The sequence below is a fragment of the Oryctolagus cuniculus genome, chromosome 21 (assembly GCF_964237555.1).
Source record: "Oryctolagus cuniculus chromosome 21, mOryCun1.1, whole genome shotgun sequence".
In the NCBI taxonomy this organism is placed as follows: Eukaryota; Metazoa; Chordata; class Mammalia; order Lagomorpha; family Leporidae; genus Oryctolagus; species Oryctolagus cuniculus.
This window is the reverse complement of record NC_091452.1, coordinates 23,437,412-23,461,121: the sequence shown is the minus strand read 5'-3', so window position 1 is coordinate 23,461,121 and position 23,710 is coordinate 23,437,412. Positions and strand designations below refer to the sequence as shown.

Here is a 23,710-nt window from a genome sequence, read left to right as displayed (position 1 = left end):
TACTCAGCACCACTTCTGTGATCATTAAAAAGATGTATACCCTGGGGGCTGGTGCTGTGGCACAGTGAGTTAAAGCCCTGGCCTGATGCGCCAGCACCCCATATGGGCACTGGTTCATGTCCCAGCTATTCCTCTTCTGCTCCAGCTCTCTGCTATGGCCTGGGAAAGCAGTAGAAGATGGCCCAAGTCCTTGGGCCCCTGCACCCATGTGGGAGACCCAGAAAAAGCTCCTGACTCCTGCCTTCGGATCAGCGCAGCTCAGTGCAGTTCTGGCCGTTACAGCCATCTGGGGAGTGAATGAGAGGATGGAAGACCTCTCTCTCTCTCTCTGCCTCTCTATAACTCTTTCAAATAAATAAAATAAATCTTAAAAAAAAAAGTATACCCTGAATCAAATCAGGAGAAAACATCAGGCAAACCCAAACTGAAAGATAGTCTACTAAATAACTGATCTGGGGGTCCAGTGTTGTGGCATAGCGGAGTAAGCCACCGCCTGCAATGCCAACATCTCATATGGGCACAGGTTCAGGTCCTGGCTGCTCCATTTCCAATCCAGCACCCTGCTAATGCACCTGGGAAGGCAGCAGAGGACAGCCTAACTGCTTGGGCCCCTGTACCCATGTGGGATACCTGAAAGAAGTTCCTGACTTCAGCCTGGCCTAGGAGGCCATTTAGGGAGTGAACCAGTGGATGCAAGACCTCTCTCTCCGCCTCTCCCTCTCTCTAACTCTGCCTTTCAAATAAATAGAATAAAAAGGCTTAAAAAAAAAAAAAAAACAACCTGACCTGTTCTATTAAAACATGTCAAGGTTATGAATCAAGGAAAGACTGAGGATCTGTTTCAAGAAAATGGAGGCTAAAGAAATTTAAGAACTGAAAGCAACACATGATTCTGACCTGGATCTTTCTGCTATAATGAACATTATTGGAACGACTGGCAAACCCTGAATAGAGTCATGATTAAATTACAGTAAAGCATCAGAGTCAAATGCCCAGTTTTGATGTTTGTATTGTGATTAAGTAGGAAAATGTTCTTGATTCTAGGAATTGCATACCCAAGGGTGGTGAAGCAAGAGTTCAGAAAAAGGGGCCGGTGCTGTGGAATGGTAGGTAAGGCTTCTGCTTGCAGTGTCGGCATTACACATGGCTGCTCCACTTACAATCCTGCTCCCTGCTAGTGACCTGGGAAAGCAGTGTAAGAGGGCCCACGTCCATGGGTCCCTGCACAAATGTGGGAGACCCAGAAGAAGCTCCTGGCTCCTGGCTTCAGATTGGCCCAGCTCTGGCTGTTGCGGCCATTTGAGGAGTGAACTAACAGATGGAAGACCTCTCTGTCTTTCCCTCTCGCCATCTCTCTACCTCTGTATCTCTGACTCTCAAGTAAATAAATAAAGCTCTTTTTAAAAAGATATTAAGGGGCTGGCGCTGTGGCATAGCAGGTAAAGCTGCTGCCTGCAGTGCACAACCCATATGGGCGCTGGTTCAAGTCCTTACTGCTCCACTTCCGGTCCAGCTCTCTGCTATGGCCTGAGAAAGCAGTAGAAGATGGCCCAAGTCCTTGGCGCCTGCACCCAGGGAGACCTGGGAAAAGCTCCTGGCTCCTGGCTTCAGATCAACATAGCTCCGGTCGTTACAGCCATCTGAGGAGTGAACCAGCGGATGGAAGACCTCTCTCTCTCTCTGCTTCCCCCCTCTCTCTGTGTAACTCTGACTTTCAAATAAATAAATACATCTTTGAAAAAAAGATATTTAAAAAACTCCTAATGTATTAATGTATTTTAAAAATAGTTCAGAAATGATTTGTGCTGCACTTAATGGCATCTTGTAAGCTTGAGATTATTTTTAAAAAATAAACTTTTAGGGGCTGGTGCTTTGTTTTTTCTTTTATTCTTTTTTTTTTTTTTATTTTTTTATAGAGCTAGACAGTGGGGGGGAGAGAGAGAGCGACAGAGAGAAAGGTCTTTACATTGGTTAACCCCCCAAATGGCCACTATGGCTGGAACTGTGCCGATCCGAAGCCAGGAGCCAGGTGCCTCTTCCTGGTCTCCCATGTGGGTGCAGGGGCCCAAGCACTTGGGCCATCCTCCACTGCCCTCCCGGGCCACAGCAGAGAGCTGGACTGGAAGAAGAGCAACCGGGACCAGAACCCGGCACCCATATGGGATGCTGGCACCGCAGGAGGAGGATTAACCTACGGTCCCAAGGTGGGGGCTGGTGCTGTGGTGCAGTGTAACCAGTTAGGCCTCTGCCTGCAGTGCCGGCATCCCATATGGGTGCTAGTTCTAGTCCCAGCTGCTCCCCTTCTGATCCAGCTCTCTGCTGTGGCCGGGGAGGGCAGTGGAGGATGGTCCAAACCACAGCAGAGAGCTTGGGCCCCTACACCCCACGTGGGAGACCAGAAGAAGCTCCTGGCTCCTGCCTTCAGATGGGTGCAGCTCTGGCAGTTGGTGGCCACTTGGGGAGTGAACCAGTGGATGGAAGACCCTTCTCTCTGTTTCTCCCTCTCACTGTCTGTAACTCTACCTCTCAAATAAATAAATAAATAAATACATAAATTTTTTTAAAAAATAAACTTTTACAAAATACTGATTTTTAGAAAGTTTTAGGAAAAAGACTTTTGTTTTCCTGTTGATAGAACACATATTTTCTGAAAAATGTTATGAAGTTGAGGATCGTTGTTCTTTTCTAGCTTACTTAGTGACCACTCTGAAACATGTCTGTGTGTAGGTGAGGTGTCAATAAGGTTAGTTTGCTCTAGAATCAGACAGCAAGCCAGAGAAACCAGAGATAAGGGAATGAGGAGAGAGTGGAAGCTCCAGCCTGAGGCTAGAACGGATCTGGTGAAGCTTTAAAGGCCACAGTGAGTGAGTGACAGGGACAGAACACATCTCTGAAGGATGACTCTGGATGCTCTGTGTCAGGTTAACCCAGCAAGCGAACTAATGAAAGCAGAAGGGCACTGCAGAGGCACTGCTGCCTTACTAGAGTGGTGGCAGGTGAGATGTGAGTGGTCAGACTCCCAATCTATGTTGAACAGAAGTTACTGGACTTCACTGCTGGATGGGATGTGGGTTATGAGAGGGAAGATGCAAGGATGGCTCCTAAGGTCTTGATTATAGCAACTGAATAAATGGTAGTGCCATTTACTAACATGGGGAAGACTGAACAAGTGACTACTGACAGGAAAATAATAATTGTGGAGTGGACAGTGGAGTTACAGGGATGAGAGCCTGATTAAAATGAGTAACACAGAATAGAAAGTAGGGAAGTGACGTAGGAAACGTACACAACTCTCACAAGGTGAACATGATTTGAGTCAGTAGGAAAAAGGCATTCTGCATGAAAGGGAGTGTATTTGTTAACATTGCAGAAATGAACTTGGCTTGTTCTGGTGACAATGAGAAGGGGAACATGTTGGGTAATAGAGGGAAATAAGACAAGTAAGGTGGAGTCAGATTATCAGCAGCCTTGAAAGCCAAGCAGAGGTGTTTAGACTTGATGTAGTAGGAAATAGGAGTCATGAGATATTGTTGATTAGGGAAGTGATATGATGAAAGTTATATTTAAAGCAGATTAGACGGCAGTGGTATGTGGGATAGAGCAGGAGGTGGTGGGAGAGCCTGCAGGCGGTGGCAGCAATTCAAATGGGTGAGGATGAAGGTTTGGACTCGAGTTCTGGCTGTAGGAACAAGTGAAAAGGGAAGGCTTTGGGAATTCTGATACCTGATTAAATAAGGAAAATTCAGGGGAATGATTTCAAGATTTTGAACTTAAGACAAAAGATAAAGGTGATACTCAGATTTAGGAAAACTTGTTCTGAGTGTGGAAGGCAAAGTAGTGAAAAAACAATATGCATGCTGCATTTGACATGATAATGGGACATCAAAGTGAAAATGCCCAATCAGAGGTTAAACACACAGCACTAAAATTCCTGGGCATGGTCAGGACTCAGTATAAGATGTCTGGGGGCTGGTGCTGTGGCATAGTGGATAAAGCCACCGCCTGCAGTGTCGGCATCCCATATGGGTGCCGGTTTGTGTCCCGGCTGCTCCACTTACAATCCAGCTCTCTGCTATAACCTGGGAAAGCAGTGGAAGATGGTCCAAGTGCTTGGGCCCCTGCACCCATGTGAGAGATCCAGAAAAAACTCCTGGCTCCTGGCTTCGGATCGGAGCAGCTCCAGTTGTTGCGGCCAATTGGGGAGTGATCTAGTAGTTGGAAGACGCTTCTCTCTCTCTCTCTCTCTCTCTCTCTCTCTATCTCTGCCTCTGCCTCTGCCTCTGCCTCTGCCTCTCCTTCTCTCTGTGTGTAATTCTGACTTCCAAATAAATAAAAAAGATGTCTGGCAGCCAAAAGCATATGTGTTTTGCTTGAAGCCCTGAGGATGAATGAACCATCTAAAGAAAAGCATGTAGAGCTGATGAGCACATGGTTAAAGACTCTGCAGGTGTCGGGAGAGGCCCACACTAGAGGTAGGAGGAAGGAGCAAAAAGGGTGAAAAACAGATGACTTACAAGATGAAAGGAAAGTGAGAGCAACATTACAGAAATAAAGAAGGGCTGATGTTGTGGCACAGTGGGTAAAGCCACCGCCTCTGATGCTGGCATCCATGCGGGCACCACTTCAAGTCTTGGCTGTTCCACTTCCGACTCAGCTCCCTGCTAACGGCCTGGGAAAGCAGCAGATAATTGCCCAACTACCTGGGCCCCTGCCACCCACATGGGAGACTTGGAAGAAGCTCCTGGATCCTGGCTTCAGCCTGGCCCAGCACTGGCTATTGTGGCCGCCTGTGGAGTGAACCAGATGATTTCTCTCTCTGTAACTCTTTCAAAATAAATAAAGAAACCTTTTTATTTCTTTCTTTCTTTCTGTCTGTCTTTCTGTCTTTCTGTCTCTCTTTTTTTTTTTTTTTTTTTTTTTTTTTTACAGGCAGAGTGGAAAGTGAGAGAGAGAGAGACAGAGAGAAAGGTCTTTCTTTGCCATTGGTTCACCCTCCAATGGCCGCCACGGCCGGCGCACCAGCTGATCCAAAGGCAGGAGCCAGGTGCTTTTCCTGGTCTCCCATGGGGTGCAGGGCCCAAGCACTTGGGCCATCCTCCACTGCCCTCCCGGGCCACAGCAGAGAGCTGGCCTGGAAGAGGGGCAACTGGGACAGAATCCGGCGCCCCGACCGGGACTAGACCCCCATGTGCCGGCGCCACAGGCGGAGAATTAGCCTATTGAGCCACGACGCCGGCCTAAACCTTTTTTTTTTAAGGAAACTATTTTTGTGTTTAATGTTTATTTGATTGATTGAGAGAGAGGGCTCCCATCTGTTCACTCCCCAAATGCCATGAATCCTGGGCAGCATCTTACATGCTGTGCCAAATGCCTACCCTCAAGATATTTGAAAAGCAGAAATCTGGGGCAGGTATTATGGCACAGCAGGTTAAACCACTACTTGCAGTGCTAAGACTGGTATTCCATATCAAGTCTCAGCTGCTCTGCTCTGACCCAGCTTCCTGTTAATGTGCCTGGGAAGGCAGTGGACAATGGCCCAAGAACATTGTTTTCCCATATGATGTCCAGTTTCTGCAACAAACTTTATTTAAAAGATTATCTTTTTTAAAAAAATGTATTTATGTATTTGAAAGCCAGAGTTACAGAGAGAGAGAGAGAGAGAGAGAGAAATATCTTCCATCCACTGGTTCATTCCTCAAATGGCCACAACGACCAGAGCTGGGCCAATCTGAAGCCAGGAGCCAGGAGCTTCTTCTGGGTCTCCCACATGGATGCAGAGACCCAAGGACTTGGGCCATCTTCTGCTGCTTTCCCAGGCCATTAACAGGGAGCTAGATCAGAAGTGGAGCAGTCAGTACTCAAACAGTGCCTATGTGGAATGCTGGCGCCACAGAGGCAGCTTTACCTGTCACCATAGCACCAGCCCTTAAAAGATTATCTTCTACCTTGGTATTTTTATAAAAAGTTGACTATGGGCCGGCGCCGCAGCTCACTAGGTTAATCCTCCGCATGCAGCGCCAGCACATAGGGTTCTAGTCCCGGTCGGGGTGCTGGATTCTGTCCCAGTTGCCCCTCTTCCAGGCCAGCTCTCTGCTGTGGCCCGGGAGTGCAGCGGAGGATGGGCCACGTGCTTGGGCCCCTGCACCCGCAGGGGAGACCAGGAGGAAGCTTCAGCCCTTGCATCCACGTGGGAGACCTGGAAGAAGCTCTTGGCTCTTGGCTTCAGATCGGCTCAGCTCTGGCCGTTGCAGCCATCTTGGGAGTGGTATGGTAGACCTCTCTCTCTGTCTCTATGACTTTAAAATAAATTAAATAAATCTTAAAAAAAAAAGAGTATCTGATATCTGAGCTGGAAGACAAAGCTTTTGAAATATCTTAATCAGACACACACACACATACAAAAAACAAAAAAGAAAAAGAAAAAGAATGAGAACAAAAGTGTTTAGGACCTATGGCATACCATCAAACAACAAAATATACATGTCTTAGGCAATCCTGAAAGAGTGAAAAGCAGAATGACTTAGAAAACTTATTCATTGAAATAATAGCAGAAAATTTCCTTAATTTAGACAAAGTTATGGATATGCAAGTACAGGAAGCACACAGAACACCAAATAAACACAATCAGAGAAGATCTTCACCATAATAGATTACATTCAAACTTCAAAAGTAAAACACAAAGAAAATATCCTAAAATCCGTGAGAGAAATGCCAGATTACATTAAAGGATCTTCAATTAGAATAACAGCAGATTTCTCATCAGAAAAGTAAAGAATGGAGAAATATAGAAAAAACTGTTAGCCAAGAATACCGTGCCCAATGAAGCTCTCATTTATAAATAAAGGTGAAATAAAGACCTTCCAAAACAAACAGAAATTAAAAGAATTTGTCACCACCCATTCAGCCTTACAAATGATACTTAAGGATGTACTACACACAGAAAGAGAGGAAGATAACCAACATCATGAAAGAGTTATTAATAGTACAACAGAGATCCAAAACAAACAATAGGAATCTTTATGGAAAAATGCCAAGATCAAGCCACCATACATCAATAATAACCTTAAATGTAAATGGATTAAACTCTCCAATTAAAAAGACACAGACTGGCTGAATGGATTATAAAGACAGACCAACCAATATGCTGCCTATAAGAAACATCTCACTAACAAAGATATACACAGACTGAAAGCAGAAGGTAGAAAAAAGACATTCAGGGGGCGGCGCTGTGGTGTAGTGGGTAAAGCTGCCACCTGCAGTGCCAGCATCCCACAAGGGCCCCAGTTCAGGTCCTGGCTGCTCCACTTCCAATCCAGCTCTCTGCTATGGCCTGGGAAAGCAGTAGAAGATGATGTGAGAGACCCAGAGGAAACTCCTAGCTCCTGGCTCAGGCCGTTGTGGAAAACTGAGGAGTGAATCAGCAGATGGAAGACCTCTCTCTCTCTGCCTCTCCTCTCTCTGTGTAACTCTGACTTTCAAATAAATAAACAAATCTTTAAAGAAAAAAGATATGCAAATGAAAATTAAAAACAAGCAGGAGTGGCTATCTTAATATTAGATAAAATAGACTTCAAGGCAAAAACTGTTAAAAGGCACAAAGAAGGTCATTCTATAGTGATTAAGAGATCAACTCAACAGGAAGATGTGACTACAGCAAATGTATATACACCCAGTTATTTAAAAGAAATGCTAATGGATCTAAAGGGAGACATATGCTCCAATACTATCATAAAGGGAGACTTCAACACCCTACTTTCTGGGGTGCCACCTGTGGCACCAGCATCCCATATGGGCACTGGTTCAAGTCCTGGCCCAAGTACTTACACCTCTGAACCCACTTGAGAGACCTGGATGAAGCTCCTAGCTCCTGGCTCAGATTTGGCCCAGCTCCAGCTGTTGCAGCCATTTGGACAGTGAATCAGCAGATGGAAGCTCTCTCTGAATAACTCTGCCTTTCAAATAAATAAGTCTTTAAAAAAATCCCACTTTCATCAATGGACAGATCAACTAAGCAAAAAATCAACAAAGAAACAAAAAAGCCAATCTACATTTCAACACAGTGGATCTAACTGATATCTACAGAACATTTCATCCCAAAGGCACAGGATACACATTTTTTTTTCATCAGTACATGGAACAATCTCTAGTAAAGACCATATGCTAGGTCATAAAACAAGTCTCAACAAATTAAAAACATTGAACTCATACCATGTATCTTTTCTTTTTCTTTTTTTCTTTTTTTCTTTTTTTTTTTTTTTGACAGGCAGAGTTAGACAGTGAGAGAGAGAGACAGAGAGAAAAGTCTTCCTTCCATTGGTTCACTCCCCAGATGGCCACCATGGCCGGTGCACTGTGCTGATCCAAAGCCAGGAGCCAGGTGCTCCTCTTGGTCTCCCATGTGGGTGCAGGGCCCAAGGACTCCACTGCCCTCCTGAGCCACAGCAGAGAGCTGGACTGGAAGAGGAGCCACCGGGACAGAAACGGCGCCCTGACCGGGACTAGAACCCAGGGTGCTGGCACCACAGGCAGAGGATTAGCCTAGTGAGCAGTGGCGTCAGCCAACCATATATCTTTTCTGACCACAATGAAATAAAGTTGGAAATTAATAACATAAGAAACTCTAGAAAATATACAATACCTGGCGACTGAACTATATGGTCCTGAATGAACATTGGGTCATGGAAGAAATCAAAATAGAAACTAGGGGCTGGTGTTGTGGTGTTGTGCTGCAGCCTGCAGTGCCAGCATCCTGTTTAAGCACCATTTTGAGTCCTGGCTGCTCTTCTTCCAACCCAGTCCCTTGCTAATATGCCTAGGAAAGCAGCAAAGGATGGCCCAAGTGCTTGGGCCCCTGCATCCATGTGGGAGACCTGGAAGAAGCTCCTGGCTCCTGGCTTTGGTCTGGCCTAACCCCAACTGTTGCGGCCATTTGGGGAGTGAACTAGAGGATGGAAGATCACACACTCTCTCTCTTCCCTGATTTCTCTCTCTCTAACTCTTCCTTTCAAATAATAAAATAAATCTTTTAAAAATAATAATAAAGAAAAATGCTCAAGATCACTAGTCATCAGGGAAATACAAGTACAAAACACAATGTTTTACCTTACTCCTATTAGAATGGCTATCATCCAAAAAAATCAAAAATAAAAATGCTGGCAAAGATAGGGAGATAAAGGTACCCTAATATATTCGTATGAATGTAAATCAGTACAATCTTATGGAACAGTATGGGGATTCCTCAGAAATCTACCACATAATTCAGCTATCCCACTCCTGGGAATTTATCCAAACAAAATGAAATCAACATATGAAAGAGTTATTTCTACCTCCATGTTTACTGCAGCTGAATTTACAACATTTGAAATATCAAATCAACCCAGATATCCATCAACTGATGACTAGATAAAGAAAATGTGGTGGGGCCAGCGCCGTGGCTCACTTGGCTAATCCTCTGCTTGTGGCGCCGGCATCCCATATGGGCGCTGGGTTCTAGTCCTGGTTGCTCCTCTTCCAGTCCAGCTCTCTGCTGTGGCCCCAGGAAGGCAGTGGAGGATGGTTCTGTGGGGAGCAGCCCGGACTGGACTGAGTTACTGGAATTAAGACTTATTCTATGCATCTGCTCTCCCACAATATGGCGCTGGGAGAGAAGTAAACAGCTTCCGCACAGCTGCCTCCAGTTCAGCTAATAAACTGTAGGACTTGCTCCTGATTGGAGGAGAGCAGCATACTCGGCGTGTGGGCAGCCGAGTTGGGATTGGCGGAGGAGGACTATAAAGGAGGAGAGAGACGGCATGCACCGGGAACATCTATGGGGAACATCTAAGGGGAACATCTAGCTGAAGGAACACCTGTGCAGCCCCCGAGAAGAGCCGGCCGGCGGTGTGCCGCTCCCCTGCGGAAGTGGGGAATGCGGCCAGGGGGAACTGCCCTTCCACGGAGGTGGAAGGGATAGTAGCCAACCCGGGAAGAACCAGCAACAAACCCGGGGAGGGCCGAGCAGACGAAAGAACAGCGCAGGGTCCTGTGTCGTTCCTCCACGAAGAGGGGGAGCGACAGGTTCAAGTGCTTAGGCCCCGGCACCCACGTGGGAGACCGGGAGGAAGCACCTGGCTCCTGGCTTCTGATCAGCTGTAGCTCCGGCCGGCCATAGTGGCCATTTTGGAGGGTGAACCAACGGAAGGAAGACCATTCTCTCTGTCTCTCTCTCTCACTGCTAACTCTGTCAATTTTTTTTAAAAAAAAAAAGAAAATGTGGTATATATACCCCACGGACTACTATTCAGCCATAAAAAAGAATGAAATCCTGTCTTTTTCAACAAAATGAATGCCTCTGGAAACCATAACGCTTAGTGAAATAAGCCAGTCCCAAAAAGACAAATATCATTATGTTTTCTCTCCTATGTGGAGGTTAATATATAATTCTGCCTTTCAAATAAATAGTCTTTAAAAAAATCCCACTTTCGGGCTGGCGCCGCGGCTCACTAGGCTAATCCTCCGCCTAGCGGCGCCGGCACACTGGGTTCTAGTCCCGGTTGGGGCGCCGGATTCTGTCCCGGTTGCCCCTCTTCCAGGCCAGCTCTCTGCTGTGGCCAGGGAGTGCAGTGGAGGATGGCCCAGGTGCTTGGGCCCTGCACCCCATGGGAGACCAGGAAAAGCACCTGGCTCCTGGCTCCTGCCATCGGATCAGCGCGGTGCGCCGGCCGCAGCGGCCATTGGAGGGTGAACCAATGGCAAAGGAAGACCTTTCTGTCTGTCTCTCTCTCTCACTGTCCACTCTGCCTGTCAAAAAAAAAAAAAAATCCCACTTTCATCAATAGACAGAATAATTAAGCAAAAAATCAACATGAATATATATTCAAAATAATACATTTTTAAAACGTATAAGAATGAAATGGACATGTTATAATTTGATTATTCTTTTTAGCTCGTGCCTATATGCCTATGGAACAGTGATCTTTCTACTTTTTACTTGTTGAATATTATAGCTAGCAGTGCACTAAGCCTGTGATTATAAAGCAAATTTAAATTATATTTTTGTAAACATTAAAGAAAAAAGGAAGGAGGGGGCTTGAGGGAGGGAGAGGGGAAGGGAGGGAAGTATAGTTATCTTCCTAGAATTGTCTCTATGAAATCTATTCTCTTTATATTAACAAAAAAATTTTTTTTTTGAAAGGCAGAGTGGACAGTGAGAGAGAGAGACAGAGAGAAAGGTCTTCCTTTTGCTGTTGGTTCACCCTCCAATGGCCGCCGCAGCCAGCGCGCTGCGGCCGGCGCACCGCGCTGATCCGATGGCAGGAGCCAGGTACTTCTCCTGGTCTCCCATGGGGTGCAGGGCCCAAGCACTTGGGCCATCCTCCACTGCACTCCCGGGCCACAGCAGAGAGCTGGCCTGGAAGAGGGGCAACCGGGACAGAATCCGGTGCCCCGACCGGGACTAGAACCCAGTGTGCCAGTGCCGCAAGGCGGAAGATTTTAAAAACAGAAATGTGAATGAAAAAGCAAACAACAAAAGTGATCAGTACAATCAAAAGATGACTTTTTTAAGAGATAATAAAACACTAATTTTTAGTAAATATAATCAAGGAAAACAAATAGGATACAAATAAATAGTACCATATATGAAGAGGAAAATAAATGTAGAAACAGAAGAAATTTTTAAAATCATAGGGGATCTCCATGAATAACTTCATACCAAAATCTAGGAATACCTAAATGTGCCTATGAATACCTGAAGATGGGGGACAGAAAGGAAAGCATTCATATTCTTTGGAAGTTTTTATAATGTAAAATATCTCTTCTGTTTTCGTATTTATCCCCCTCCCCCATTTTGGTTTTAAAAAGATATATTCATTGACTTGAGAGGCAGAGTTACAGGCAGAGAGGGAGAGACAGAGAGATCTTCCATCTGCTATTTCACTCTCAAAATGGCCACAATGGCTGGAGCTGGGCCACTGGGAAGCCAGGAGCCAGGAGCTTCTTCCGGGTCTCCCACTTGGGTGCAGGGGCCCAAGCACTTTGGCCATCCTCCATTGCTTTTCCAGGCTGGGACTTGAACTGGCTCCCATATGGGCTGCCAGCATGACAGGCAGAGCTCAACTTACTACGTCACAGCACCGGCCCCTTTATTCCCCTCTTTTAATTAAAAACTCTATAGAGAGTATCTCTCTGAAACTTTGTAATAAACAAAAATTTCTTAAGCAGTATCAGAACTGTTGAACACAGCTGAAAAGATTGATAAAATGGACCATATTAAATTAAGAACTTCTGGAGGCAGGCATTTGGTGCACAAGTTAAGCCACTGCTTAGGCCACCTGCATCCTATTATTGAGTACCTGGGTTCAAGTCTCATCTCAGCTGCCAATTCCAGCTTCTTGCTAAAGTGCACCCTAGGAGGCAGCAGTGATGGCTCAAGTAGGGCTCATCACTGCCACCCATGTGGGAGACCTGGATTGAACTCTTGGCTCCCAGGGAGCATCTGGGGAGTGAACTTGTGGGTTTCTTTCCCCACAAATCCCCAACCTTTCTTTCACTCTCACTCTCACCTTCTCAAATAAAATAAAATTTTAATTAAGAACTTCTGTTCATAAAATATCTCATTAAGAGAGTAAAAGGCCAACTCATAAAATTTAAGAAGATATTCTCAATATATGTATCTGACAAAGGACACGTATGCAGGATACACATGCAGAACTCTGTATAAATCAGTAAGAATGAAAGAATGCAGTAGAAAGCATGGCAAACAATTTGAACAGAAACTTCACGAAAGAAGATATCCAACATGGCCAATAGAATATAAAAACACCTTCATTAGTCATAAAGGAAACTAAAATTAAAACCACAATGACAGGGCCGGCGCCGCGGCTCAATAGGCTAATCCTCCGCCTAGCGGCGCCGGCACACCGGGTTCTAGTCCCGGTCGGGGCGCCGGATTCTGTCCCGGTTGCCCCTCTTCCAGGCCAGCCCTCTGCTGTGGCCAGGGAGTGCAGTGGAGGATGGCCTAGGTGCTTGGGCCCTGCACCCCATGGGAGACCAGGAAAAGCACCTGGCTCCTGGCTCCTGCCATCGGATCAACGCGGTGCGCCGGCTGCAGCGCGCCGGCCGCGGCGGCCATTGGAGGGTGAACCAACGGCAAAGGAAGACCTTTCTCTCTGTCTCTCTCTCTCACTGTCCACTCTGCCTGTCAAAAAAAAAAAAAAAAAAAAAAAAAAAAAAAAAAAAAAAACCACAATGACATACCATTGCACACCCACCATAATAGCCAAAATTTAAAACATGAAAAATGCCAAAAGTTTGAAAGGATGTGGAACAACCACAACTCTTAAATGTTGTTGATAGAAGTATAAATTGCCACAACCTTTCTGGAAACTGTTTTGCAGCATTTATTAAAGCTAAATGTGTACACACCCTTTGACCCAGCAATTCTATTCCCATCAGAAATGTATACGTATTTTACTAAAAAAACATTTTCCAGGGGCAGGCATTTGGCACAGCAGTTAAGATACCACTTGAGACATGCACATCCTACATCAGTGTATCTGGGTTCTGGTCCTGCCTTAGCTACTGATCCAGCTTTCTGCTAATAATACCCTGGGAGGCAGGGTGCTGGCTCAAATACTTGGGGCCCTGTCACCTAAGTGAGATCCTGATTGAATTCTGGGTTCCTGGCTTCAAGCTGGCCCAGCAGCCCCAGCTCTTGTGGGCATTTGGGGAGTGAAATAGTGGAGAGAAGATCACTCTCTCTGCCATTCAAATAAAGTAAAAATAATTTTTTAAAGCTCCAGAATGTTTAGAGTAGTACTATTAAAAATAATAGTTGAAGCTGGAAACTGTCCAAATGTACATCAACAGTAGAATGAATAAACAAATTCTGAGACTGGCCTATAACAACATGTAAAAATATGGATAAATCTCGGACCACAATGTTAACTGAATAAACAGTTTATACTGTATGATTCCATGTCTATAAAACAAACAGAAGAAATTAATCCATGTGAATAGAAGTCAGGATAGCAACATTCTTGTTGAGAATAGTGAGAGCAAAGTAAGACTGGATTCCCACCGGGGGACTGGTAGTATTCTGTTCTTGACCTGAGTGCTGACTTCACATATACATATACATATACATTATACATTATACATTATACATTATACATTATACATTATATATTATACATATACATATACAGTAGGCAAGGAACAGAGTGACGCAAGAAAGGTACCCAGGGAGCAGAAGTGAAGGATGCTCTTATTCTTGGAACCTGTGAGCCTCCTTCAATGTGCTCCCTGGATACCATACTTGCCTTATCTTCATCTTGGACACAGTGTTCACCTTGTGAATATTTATTAAGCTATATCACTATGATACACATTTTTTGTATGTACATTATATTTGAATCAAAAAATGTTGAAGGGGTCAGGTCCAGATCACACCACAGATGAAAATAAAGTGTAAAATACCCAAATGTGAAAAGAAAAACTCTAAAAATTTTATATTTTAAAACATAGGAGGCCGGCGCCGTGGCTGAACAGGCTAATCCTCCGCCTTTCGGCGCCGGCACACCGGGTTCTAGTCCCGGTCGGGGCGCCGGATTCTGTCCCGGTTGCCCCTCTTCCAGGCCAGCTCTCTGCTGTGGCCCGGGAGTGCAGTGGAGGATGGCCCAAGTGCTTGGGCCCTGCACCCCATGGGAGACCAGGAGAAGCACCTGGCTCCTGCCATCAGATCAGCGCGGTGCACCGGCCGTGGCAGCCATTGGAGGGTGAACCAACAGCAAAGGAAGACCTTTCTCTCTGTCTCTCTCTCTCACTGTCCACTCTGCCTGTAAAAAAAAAAAAAAAACCATAGGAGAATATTACCAATGAGTCAAGTGAAAAAGGACTTAAGGATACCCTAAACCTAAAGCATATCTTAAAAGAATTAATCAATCTACATTAAAATGAAGAAATTCTCATTAAAGATATCTTAAAGAAAGTGAAAAGATAAGCTAAAAATCTGAAAGAAAAATATATGAAAAAGAATGATTATTAAGAACTTTTTAAAAAGATTTATTTATTTGAAAGGCAGAGTGGGGGGGGGGGTGGAGATCTTACATCTCCAAATATCCATAACAGCCAGAGCTGGGCCAGGCTGAAGTGAGGAGCCCAGATCTCCAACCAGGTCTCCTACACGGGTGGCAGGAACCCAAGCACTGGGGCCATCATTCACTACCTCTCAGGTGTATAAGCAGGAAGATGGATCAGAAACATGGAGTACCCAGGACTTGAACCAGGCACTCCCAGCATGCAGGCATCCCCAGTGGAAGCTTAACATGTTGCATCCCAATGCCTGCTTCCAGAATGTTTTGAAAACTAGATGAAAGACTTAAAAAGCTTCTTTATAAATAAGAAAATCCAAACAGCCAATGAAACAATGTTCAAAATCACTAAAGAAAATATGCTCAAAGTCACTAACAGAGAAATTCAAATTAAAATAATGAGGTGTTACCACTTCATACAGAGCAGACTAGCAGAGAACATGAACTCTGACAATATTAAATGCCAGCAAAACTATAAGGCAACAAACATTATTGCTGGTACAGCCAATGAAACAATGTTCAAAATCACTAAAGAAAATATGCTCAAAGTCACTAACAGAGAAATTCAAATTAAAATAATGAGGTGTTACCACTTCATACAGAGCAGACTAGCAGAGAACATGAACTCTGACAATATTAAATGCCAGCAAAACTATAAGGCAACAAACATTATTGCTGGTAATGTATAAATTGGTGCAACCTTTTTGGAAAATGGTATTTTATTATCTTAAAACTCTTTGGTATATTTCCTAGGGACACTCTTTTACATGTATACCAGGAGGTATATACATTAAAGTTTAAAATGATTAAAAGGAAAAAAATGTCAGGGCCGCTATTATGGTATAGCAGGTAAAGCTGCCGCCTGAGATGCTGGCATCCCACATGGGCGCTGTTTTTTTCCCCCCAAAGAAACCTTTTATTTAAGGAATACAGACTTCATACATTTCTTAAGTACAACTTTAGGAATACAGTGATTCTTCCCACCATACCCACCCTCCCACCCTTCCTTCTCCTCCCTCTCCCATTCCTAGTCTCATTCTCCACTAAGATCCATTTTCAATTAACTTCATACACAGAAGACCAACTCTATATTAAGTAAAGAGTTCAATAATTTGCACACACACACACACACACACAAAACCCCACAAAACTGTTCCTCAACAATCGAGACAAGGGCTGTTCAAAGTCACTGCATCTCAAAGTTACTTTCACTTTTTTTTGAGAAATTTAATTAACTTTAAAGAAGCAATGGACGCTGGTTTGAGTCCCAGCTGTTCCACTTCCAATTCAGCTCCCTGCTAACTAGCCTAGGAGTGTCCACTGAAGCAACCAGGACTTTAACGGGGCCCATATGGGATGCTGACATTGCAGGCGGAGGCTTATGCCACAGCACTGCCCCATCTAGTCTAAAAATATTCCTGAAAAGATTTTACAGCATCACTCCTCACTAAAGAGTCAGAAAGCTTTTGTCTCAGAACATTTCTAATACAATGTTGGCACACAGAAAACACTACTATCAAGACCATGGCCAGTAGATGGTGCAGATTTTACCTAGAGCACAATAGGCGCCTACCACGTCTCCAAGTCCATCTGGAATAGGAAGGCAAGGTAGTCGGAGTCCTGCACATCTGGCCCCGGCTTCGATCTTACCCACTCCTTTGGCTTCCCCAGGATCTAGCCCCAGGGCTTCTCTCTCTACAGAGTCAAGGGCTGACTATCATTTTGTTTGACCGTGACTTGAGATAATCCACAAACTTCTTCTCCTGATCCTTCCACACAGTTACTCTAGCAATCAAGGGCTGGTTTAAGTTTCCAGGAAGTATGAACAAACACGCAGAATGTTTTAGAATGATTTTTCAGTCCTAAAAATGCTACTAATAAATGTAAGGTAGAAAAGCACAATTTTTCTAAATTTATAGGAACCTTTAATATAAATATGTTGGAAGATCCCTTTTTTCTCCTAGTCATGCACAATTTCATCTAGCAACACACATTCCCTTCTTGTAGACTGTACTGTATGGACTAAAAACTCCTTGACACAGGGGCTAGTTTTATTTCAGTTTGTGTACCTGACACGCTCCCATGCACACTGTTACTGTGACATGACTCTTGTAGGAAGCGAAAAATGTCAATTGCATTTAATTCAATTGAATTTAAAGCCTCCCCTTACTTGACTGCTGCATGCCTCTTCTTCCTCATCGCAGTCCAGACCCTGATGGACAATCTCAGTCGTGTTGTTCTTGTAGAAGAGATTGTTATCCAACGCAGACACTCTGGTGGCTTCAGTTGTCACTTTTACTTTCATACTGTGAAAGCCGGTGGAGGCCAACCCCACCTGAACGCTGGCAGGTTCCCCCTCAAACAGCAAATAGTGTGAGTTCACTCCTTCTTTAAAACCCGGGGGTTGGTAATCATGTGGGGTCACTGCAAAATAAAAAGGGGAAAAACCATGAAAAGGATTTTCAATAAAATTAGTCGGATTAATCCTTCATGTATAGCAACAGACATTGTCTAGTTGCTTATACAAATGCTCTGTTGATATAGAAAAAGTCAGTTCAGCACTTAGGAAGGAGCTGGCTAGAGAGCTCACCCACCTGCGTTATAGTAGTGGAGTCTCATAGAAAGTATCACGTTGTTAGGAAGGGGCCCCAGGTCCTGCATCAGCATGTACAACTTACGGAGCAGGAGAATGCTGACTTTCTTCGCATTTTCATTCTTTGTCTTACTTTCAAAGCTTGAATTACTGCTATAACCACAGGAAAAAAAATACACTTTTCAATCACATACAATCTATTGACAATCTATTCCAAAAAAGAATAAAATGGCCATAAGATCAACTAAATAGACACTAAACAGCAGCGTATTTTTGGAACTATATTTACAAATAATCACATCTTAACAGTGAGAACAACAGACTTGGCATTCGGCGACCTGGCTTTCAGTAGGGGCTCTGCTGCTAACCAGTGAATGACCTCCGTCAAGCCATTCAGACACACTCCAGTCAGTTAGCTCTTGGTGAGATAATCTCACGGACACTCCCACAGCTTTCCAAGTACAGAATCAGTCGCCAACTCTGGGCTTATCGACTACCTCAAAAGCATTCTCTCCTCACCCTTGCACGCATTATCACTGTGGCTACCTAACTGTTCTTGTTCACACTGCAGAACATTCTACATACCTCTGCCAAATCATATTCCTAACAGGAAAATCTGCTCATGTCACCGTCTTGCTTAAAATTCCTCTATTACATTCATCACTTTCCAGTCAAACAGAAGAGTGATATGTGTCCAATACCTTTCCTAACCGGCCAGATCATCAGTCCACCCTCATCTGCAGCTACTACCCAGTCACCTCTTACCCATGTCTATCTGCATATGCTCTCCACCTTGCTTATTTTGTGCTTTTATTCTTCTCTTTATGACTCTCCCAAATCATCCTTTAATACCTAGTTCAAGTGCCACTTCTTCCAGGAAGTCTTCCCTGATAATCCCCATACTTTACCCCATCAGGATAACTGTCTGTCCCCCTTGAGCCTGTGAGTAGATTTCTATTTCATATCCACAGTATTGACTTTGGTGTACAGCTACTCAATAAATATTTTATGGAATTAATGAATAAATGAGCAAACTGTACCAAATGACTTTTTTTTAATTAATCTCCAAAGTTTTCTTGCCCAGTTTCACATTTGAGCAGTTTCCAGGAAACACTATGACTGCCATATGTTTGCATAGTGCTTTCCACAGAGTGAGTGTTCAATACTGAAAAATCCCAAGTAATTGCGCTTTTGGGTTTTTATCTAACATATCATGGGAGGAAATATGAATTCATAAAGTGAGTGAGTTAAGTACCTCCTTTTACAATCTTAAACCACTTAAGGTTTTGTCTACCATGATTTAACCAATTTGAACACAGGTAAACAGAGAGAGTCTAGAGCCTTGTAGCTTCTGGGACTCTAGGATACATCGGTACACACACTCAGGATCCTCACTTAGTCAAAGGCCTCTGGTTCCTAGGAAATCAGTAATAGGCATTACCTTCCTGCTTCCTCTGTATCAAAGATTTGGGTATTTCTGTTTTATGGCTTACCTCCTGGGACATGTGCCTTCAAAACAAAAAATAATCTGGCTGCCAGTAGTAATTTTAGTTGAGTTTTGAAAAGTAAAATGTTAACTGATTTATGTAACAAATATGCATGGAAAGAGCTGTATAATCCGTAAAGCACTATAAAAATGTTAGCTCATGATAGTTAATATTTTAATTCTTATTTCTGTAATTGATTTCTCCTCACATACCAGTGCTATCTGTAAGTTTTACAAATGAGAAGATAATTAAGGAAGTGAATCTTGGAGGGCAATGTTCAAACTCAGGGTTAATGACAAACCAACTAATAGTAGGAAAGAATGAGAAGTAAGCCACATTTCTCTCCAGAGTCATTCCATCTCCCTTACCTAGAGCCCTCCTCTACCCAGGGCTTTTCACTATCATCCGTACTTTCCACTTCTATTCCATCTCATCAACAATACCCAGCTCTGTATGCCTCCTGACTAATCTGAATGCAAAAGCTACTGGAAGTAGAATAAATTCTGCTCCTCAACAAAATAGCTGTATCTGTAACAGGGAACCTACTTAAGCAAATGTCCTTGCTTTTGGTATTTAATCCATTAGGATAACTAAAACCTAGAATTTTAGTGAAAAACACAGTGGTTTCCAGTCTTTTCCATATAGGGACACAATAGAAATTGATAAGTATATGAAACTGTGGGAGAATCAGATGAGAACATTTGTAAATGCAGGCAAACAGTCCAGGGTTTTATCTACCCTAGGCCTATCCTAATTATATTTCGGGTAGAGAGGATCAATTAGTATCTAGGCATATCAATCAAGAAATTCTGGATTAATGGCTACAATTAACATTGGGTTACAATTTCTACTACTGTACTACCTACCACTGCTTCTATTCTCACAAGTTTAATCCATGAATTTCGGTAATCTAAACAGTCATAGCCTCTTTTTGTAACAGTAGTTTTTTTTGTATAGTTTTGAGGGAAATTACCAAAGATGTTTATGGCCTTTTCTCTGGCTTCAGAATTTTATGTTTACTTCAATCCTGTATATTTCTCATGTTCATTAAACAATTAGATTTTACCTGTCAAAATCCATAGTAACTCCTTTTTTCGTGTATTTGAATTTGAACTGGTATATCTCAATCACCTTCTAGAAAAACCAAAGGACACAGAGAAACAAATTAATTTCAAAAAGAAATCTAGAATCTTATCTGATAATAAATAAGAAGCATTTTTGTTGTATACCTACTCTATTTCCTATATACTTGCTTGACATCATTGCATTATTCACAAATAATATTTCCAGATACAAAGATAACTTTATTTTTCTCCTCCTTGCTAAAAATGCATGAGATGGCAAATATTACAGTACCATCTTAAAGATATAAAAACTAAGGCTCACAGTCAAGTAGCTAAATGACAATGGAAACAGCTGCAAACCCACTTGTTCATGTTACAAATATTTCACTGAATGTCTACTTTGTACCAGGCCCTGAAATCACCATGATAGATGAGACAGAAAAGATTGTTTTCTGGAATATATAGTTTGGCCAGGAAACAGTTAATAAGTAAGCAAATAAAATAATTTCAGGTGGTTCTGTGAACATTAAGAAGCAGATGTTGCAACAGAGAGCACATGAAGGGGAGAAGTGCTTTTCTGACATGGATGGGCCCAGAGAGGCCTCTCCAAAGAGATAATGCTTGAATTGAGCCTCAAGCGGGACCAGTCATGTGCAAACTTTGGGGTAGGGTACCCCAGGCAAAGGGAACAGAAACACAAAGGGTCTAAAGTGGGAAGGGATGCTTCTTTCAGGATCACAGAGGAGATCAAGTGTCTGGAGATGAGAGAGCAAGGGGAGAATGTAGATGAGATTATAGAGGGGGTTGTAGGGCCTTGTCTTGCCATGGTAAGGCAAACAAGGGATTTGGTAAGGGATTTGGATTTTCTACATCAAGGCTATCTGAAGGGTTTTAAGTAGGGGACTGAGTTATATATATATTTTTAAGATCACCATAGCTAGTTTAAAAGCACAGAGAGGGACATGGGCATTTGGTGTAGGGATTAAGCTATAGGTTAAGATGCCTCACCCCACATCAGAGTACCTGACTTCAATCCCTGGCTCTGGTTCCTGCTTCCCTGCTAATGTGCCTGGGTATTAGGAGCAGATGACCTATGTCCTTGGGCCCCTGCACCACGTGGGAGACCTGCTAGGAGCCAGGAGCAGGGTGCAGGGGCCCAAGGACTTGGGCCATCCTCTACTGCTTTCCCAGGCCATAGGAAAGTGCTAGATGGGAAGTGGTGCAGCCAGAACTGGAACCGGCATCCATTTGGGATGCTACCTCAAGGAACTGGGTCCCTGTAACTCATATGGGAGACCTGGACTGATTCCCAATTCCTGGCACTGGCTCTGGCTGTTGCAGGCATTTGGGGGAGTAAATCAGCAGACAGGAATTCACTCTCACTTCTTTGTTTCTCAAAGAAACAAAAATTTAAGAGAGAAAGAAGTGGGATCCATGAGAAAAAAAAATGATACTGTGCACTGATTCGCAGAAGATGAGAATAGAAACAGGAAAATTAGAAAAGGAAGCAGGATTTATGACATTAAGTCATATGTTTTCAATTCTGCACTAAAAACTAGAAACAACTGCTATCTGCTCTCCTCACTATTAAGAAAGCTAGAAAGGAAGAGAAACAAATTTCCTCATGAAAGATTTCCTCCATTTAAAATAATACCATCATTTAGTGGCTGAAGGAAACGTTTGGCCTAGATATGTTCTCAGTTTGTCCACGGCGCAGGAGAAGGTGCTGAAGATGGGTCAAGGGTATGAGTCAGAAAACACACACACAAAATGCTTCTTATTCATCTGCTTCAGTCCTTGGATCCTTAACAATGTGTGTTCCTGTTACTTTACTCAAAGATTTGGTCTCCCAACTCTGCTAATTTTTTTTTTAAAGATAAGAATTAGTACATTTTATTTATTGATTTATCTTCATTTGAAAGGCAGACAGAGTAAGAGGGAGAGAGAGAATGAGAGAGATCTTGTATATTCCATTTCACTCCCCCAAATGCCTGCAACAGCCAGGGCTAGGCCAGGCTGGAGCTTGAAGCCAGAAATTCAACTTGATTCTCACACATGGGCGAGAGGGATGTAAGTACTCGAGCCATCATCTGCTGCCTCCCAGTGTGTGCAATAACAGCAATCTGGACCCAGAAGTGGGACTAGGGCTCAAAGCCAGGCACCCCAACAGATGACGCAGGTGTCCCAAAAGAGCACTTTAACTGCTGCACCAAATGCCCATTCCTCTGCTAATCTTAAACCTTAACTTACATCTCTATCACAAGTGATCAGGTCCTGGGAAAATGGTCTCATTCAACTTAAATGCTAAGGGGAGTAATTTGTATTAGAGTTAACTCAAAAAGATAAGTATTTTTGGGGCCAGCGCTGTGGCATAACGGGTAAAGCCGCCGCCTGCAGTGCCGGCATCCCCTATGGGTACCACTTCGAGTCCCAGCTGCTCCACTTCTGATCCCGCTCTCTGCTGTGGCCTGGAAAAGCAGTAGAAGATGGCCCAAGTCCTTGGGCCCCTGCACCCAAGTGGGAGACCCAGAAGAAGCTCCTGGCTCCTGGCTTCAGATTGGCCCAGCTTTGGCCATTGTGGCCATCTGGGGAATGAACCAGCAGATGGAAGACCTCTCTCTCTCTCTCTGCCTCTCCTGTTCTGAGTAACTCTTTTAAGTAAATAAATAAATCTTTTTAAAAAAGTATTTTTATAGCAAGAAGCCTATTTGAGAAATAAAAGTTCAGAAGGTTGTTTTGTGAATACAGTAGGAGAGATGGGTGAGGTGAGAGGGGTCTACTGGTCCTTAATAGTCACAGGCTCACTCTCTTGCCCAATTCTGGGCATCATCGCCCTGTCAAGCAAACAATGCTTATTCTTCCTGTCTGCCTATGTTTCTCAGTCAATGCTAACTGGTTTTTTTTTTTTTTTTTTTTTTTTTTTTTTTTTTATGTTTTAAGTTGTATCAAGAGCATATCCTGTAGTAGTTGGAAATTGTACTTACATTTTATTAGCTGCTCCCTGAAGCAACTAATAAAAGTTAAGTCTGTAATTGTTTTATAGAAGATGGTAATCCTTAACAACTTCAATCTGAAGGTATATTACAGCAGGCACGGTCCCTTCCTTAGGCCTCATAGGATGTTCTCCTGCTTCAGACTACTGTGTTACCCAACAAAGATGAGCCTTTAAGCTGCTCACCAGTGGTTTCTGTTCATCACAGTGAATTTATTCACACAGACAACGCTACAGCTAAATAGGCAGCCTTCCCTTCTTTCTCCAATCCACTGGCAAACTGCAAATCCATCTGATAGTCATTTTCTATGATACAGTTAAAAAATGTTTTGAAAACGCAAATTAGACCATGTCACTCTTTTGCTTAAACCTTTGCTTAAATCCTTCCTCTACCCCAAATGACTTTACACAGCCCTTAAAATAAAATCTAAAAGTTATCTTGGCCCCAAAGCCCTATGTATCTGACTCCTATCTACCTCTCTTACCTAGCTCCTGCCACTTTC

General features: G+C 43.5%; 1 protein-coding gene across 6 annotated transcripts in view; it reads right to left on the bottom strand.

Annotated features, from left to right (window-relative positions):
* The window catches only part of HORMAD2 (HORMA domain containing 2), an 85,642-nt gene that overhangs the window by 31,924 nt on the left and 30,008 nt on the right, over positions 1-23,710 (bottom strand). For 4 of the 6 annotated variants that reach the window (XM_008274703.3, XM_051826689.2, XM_002721183.4 and 1 more), the window contains 3 exons: positions 20,218-20,285; positions 17,666-17,817; positions 17,242-17,495 (listed from right to left, as the gene is read on the bottom strand). In XM_008274703.3, coding sequence (XP_008272925.1) covers positions 17,242-17,495; positions 17,666-17,817; positions 20,218-20,285 — 474 coding nt within the window. The remainder of the gene's footprint in view (positions 1-17,241; positions 17,496-17,665; positions 17,818-20,217; positions 20,286-23,710) is intronic. The other 2 variants (XM_051826688.2, XM_051826687.2) reach the window with 1 other exon arrangement.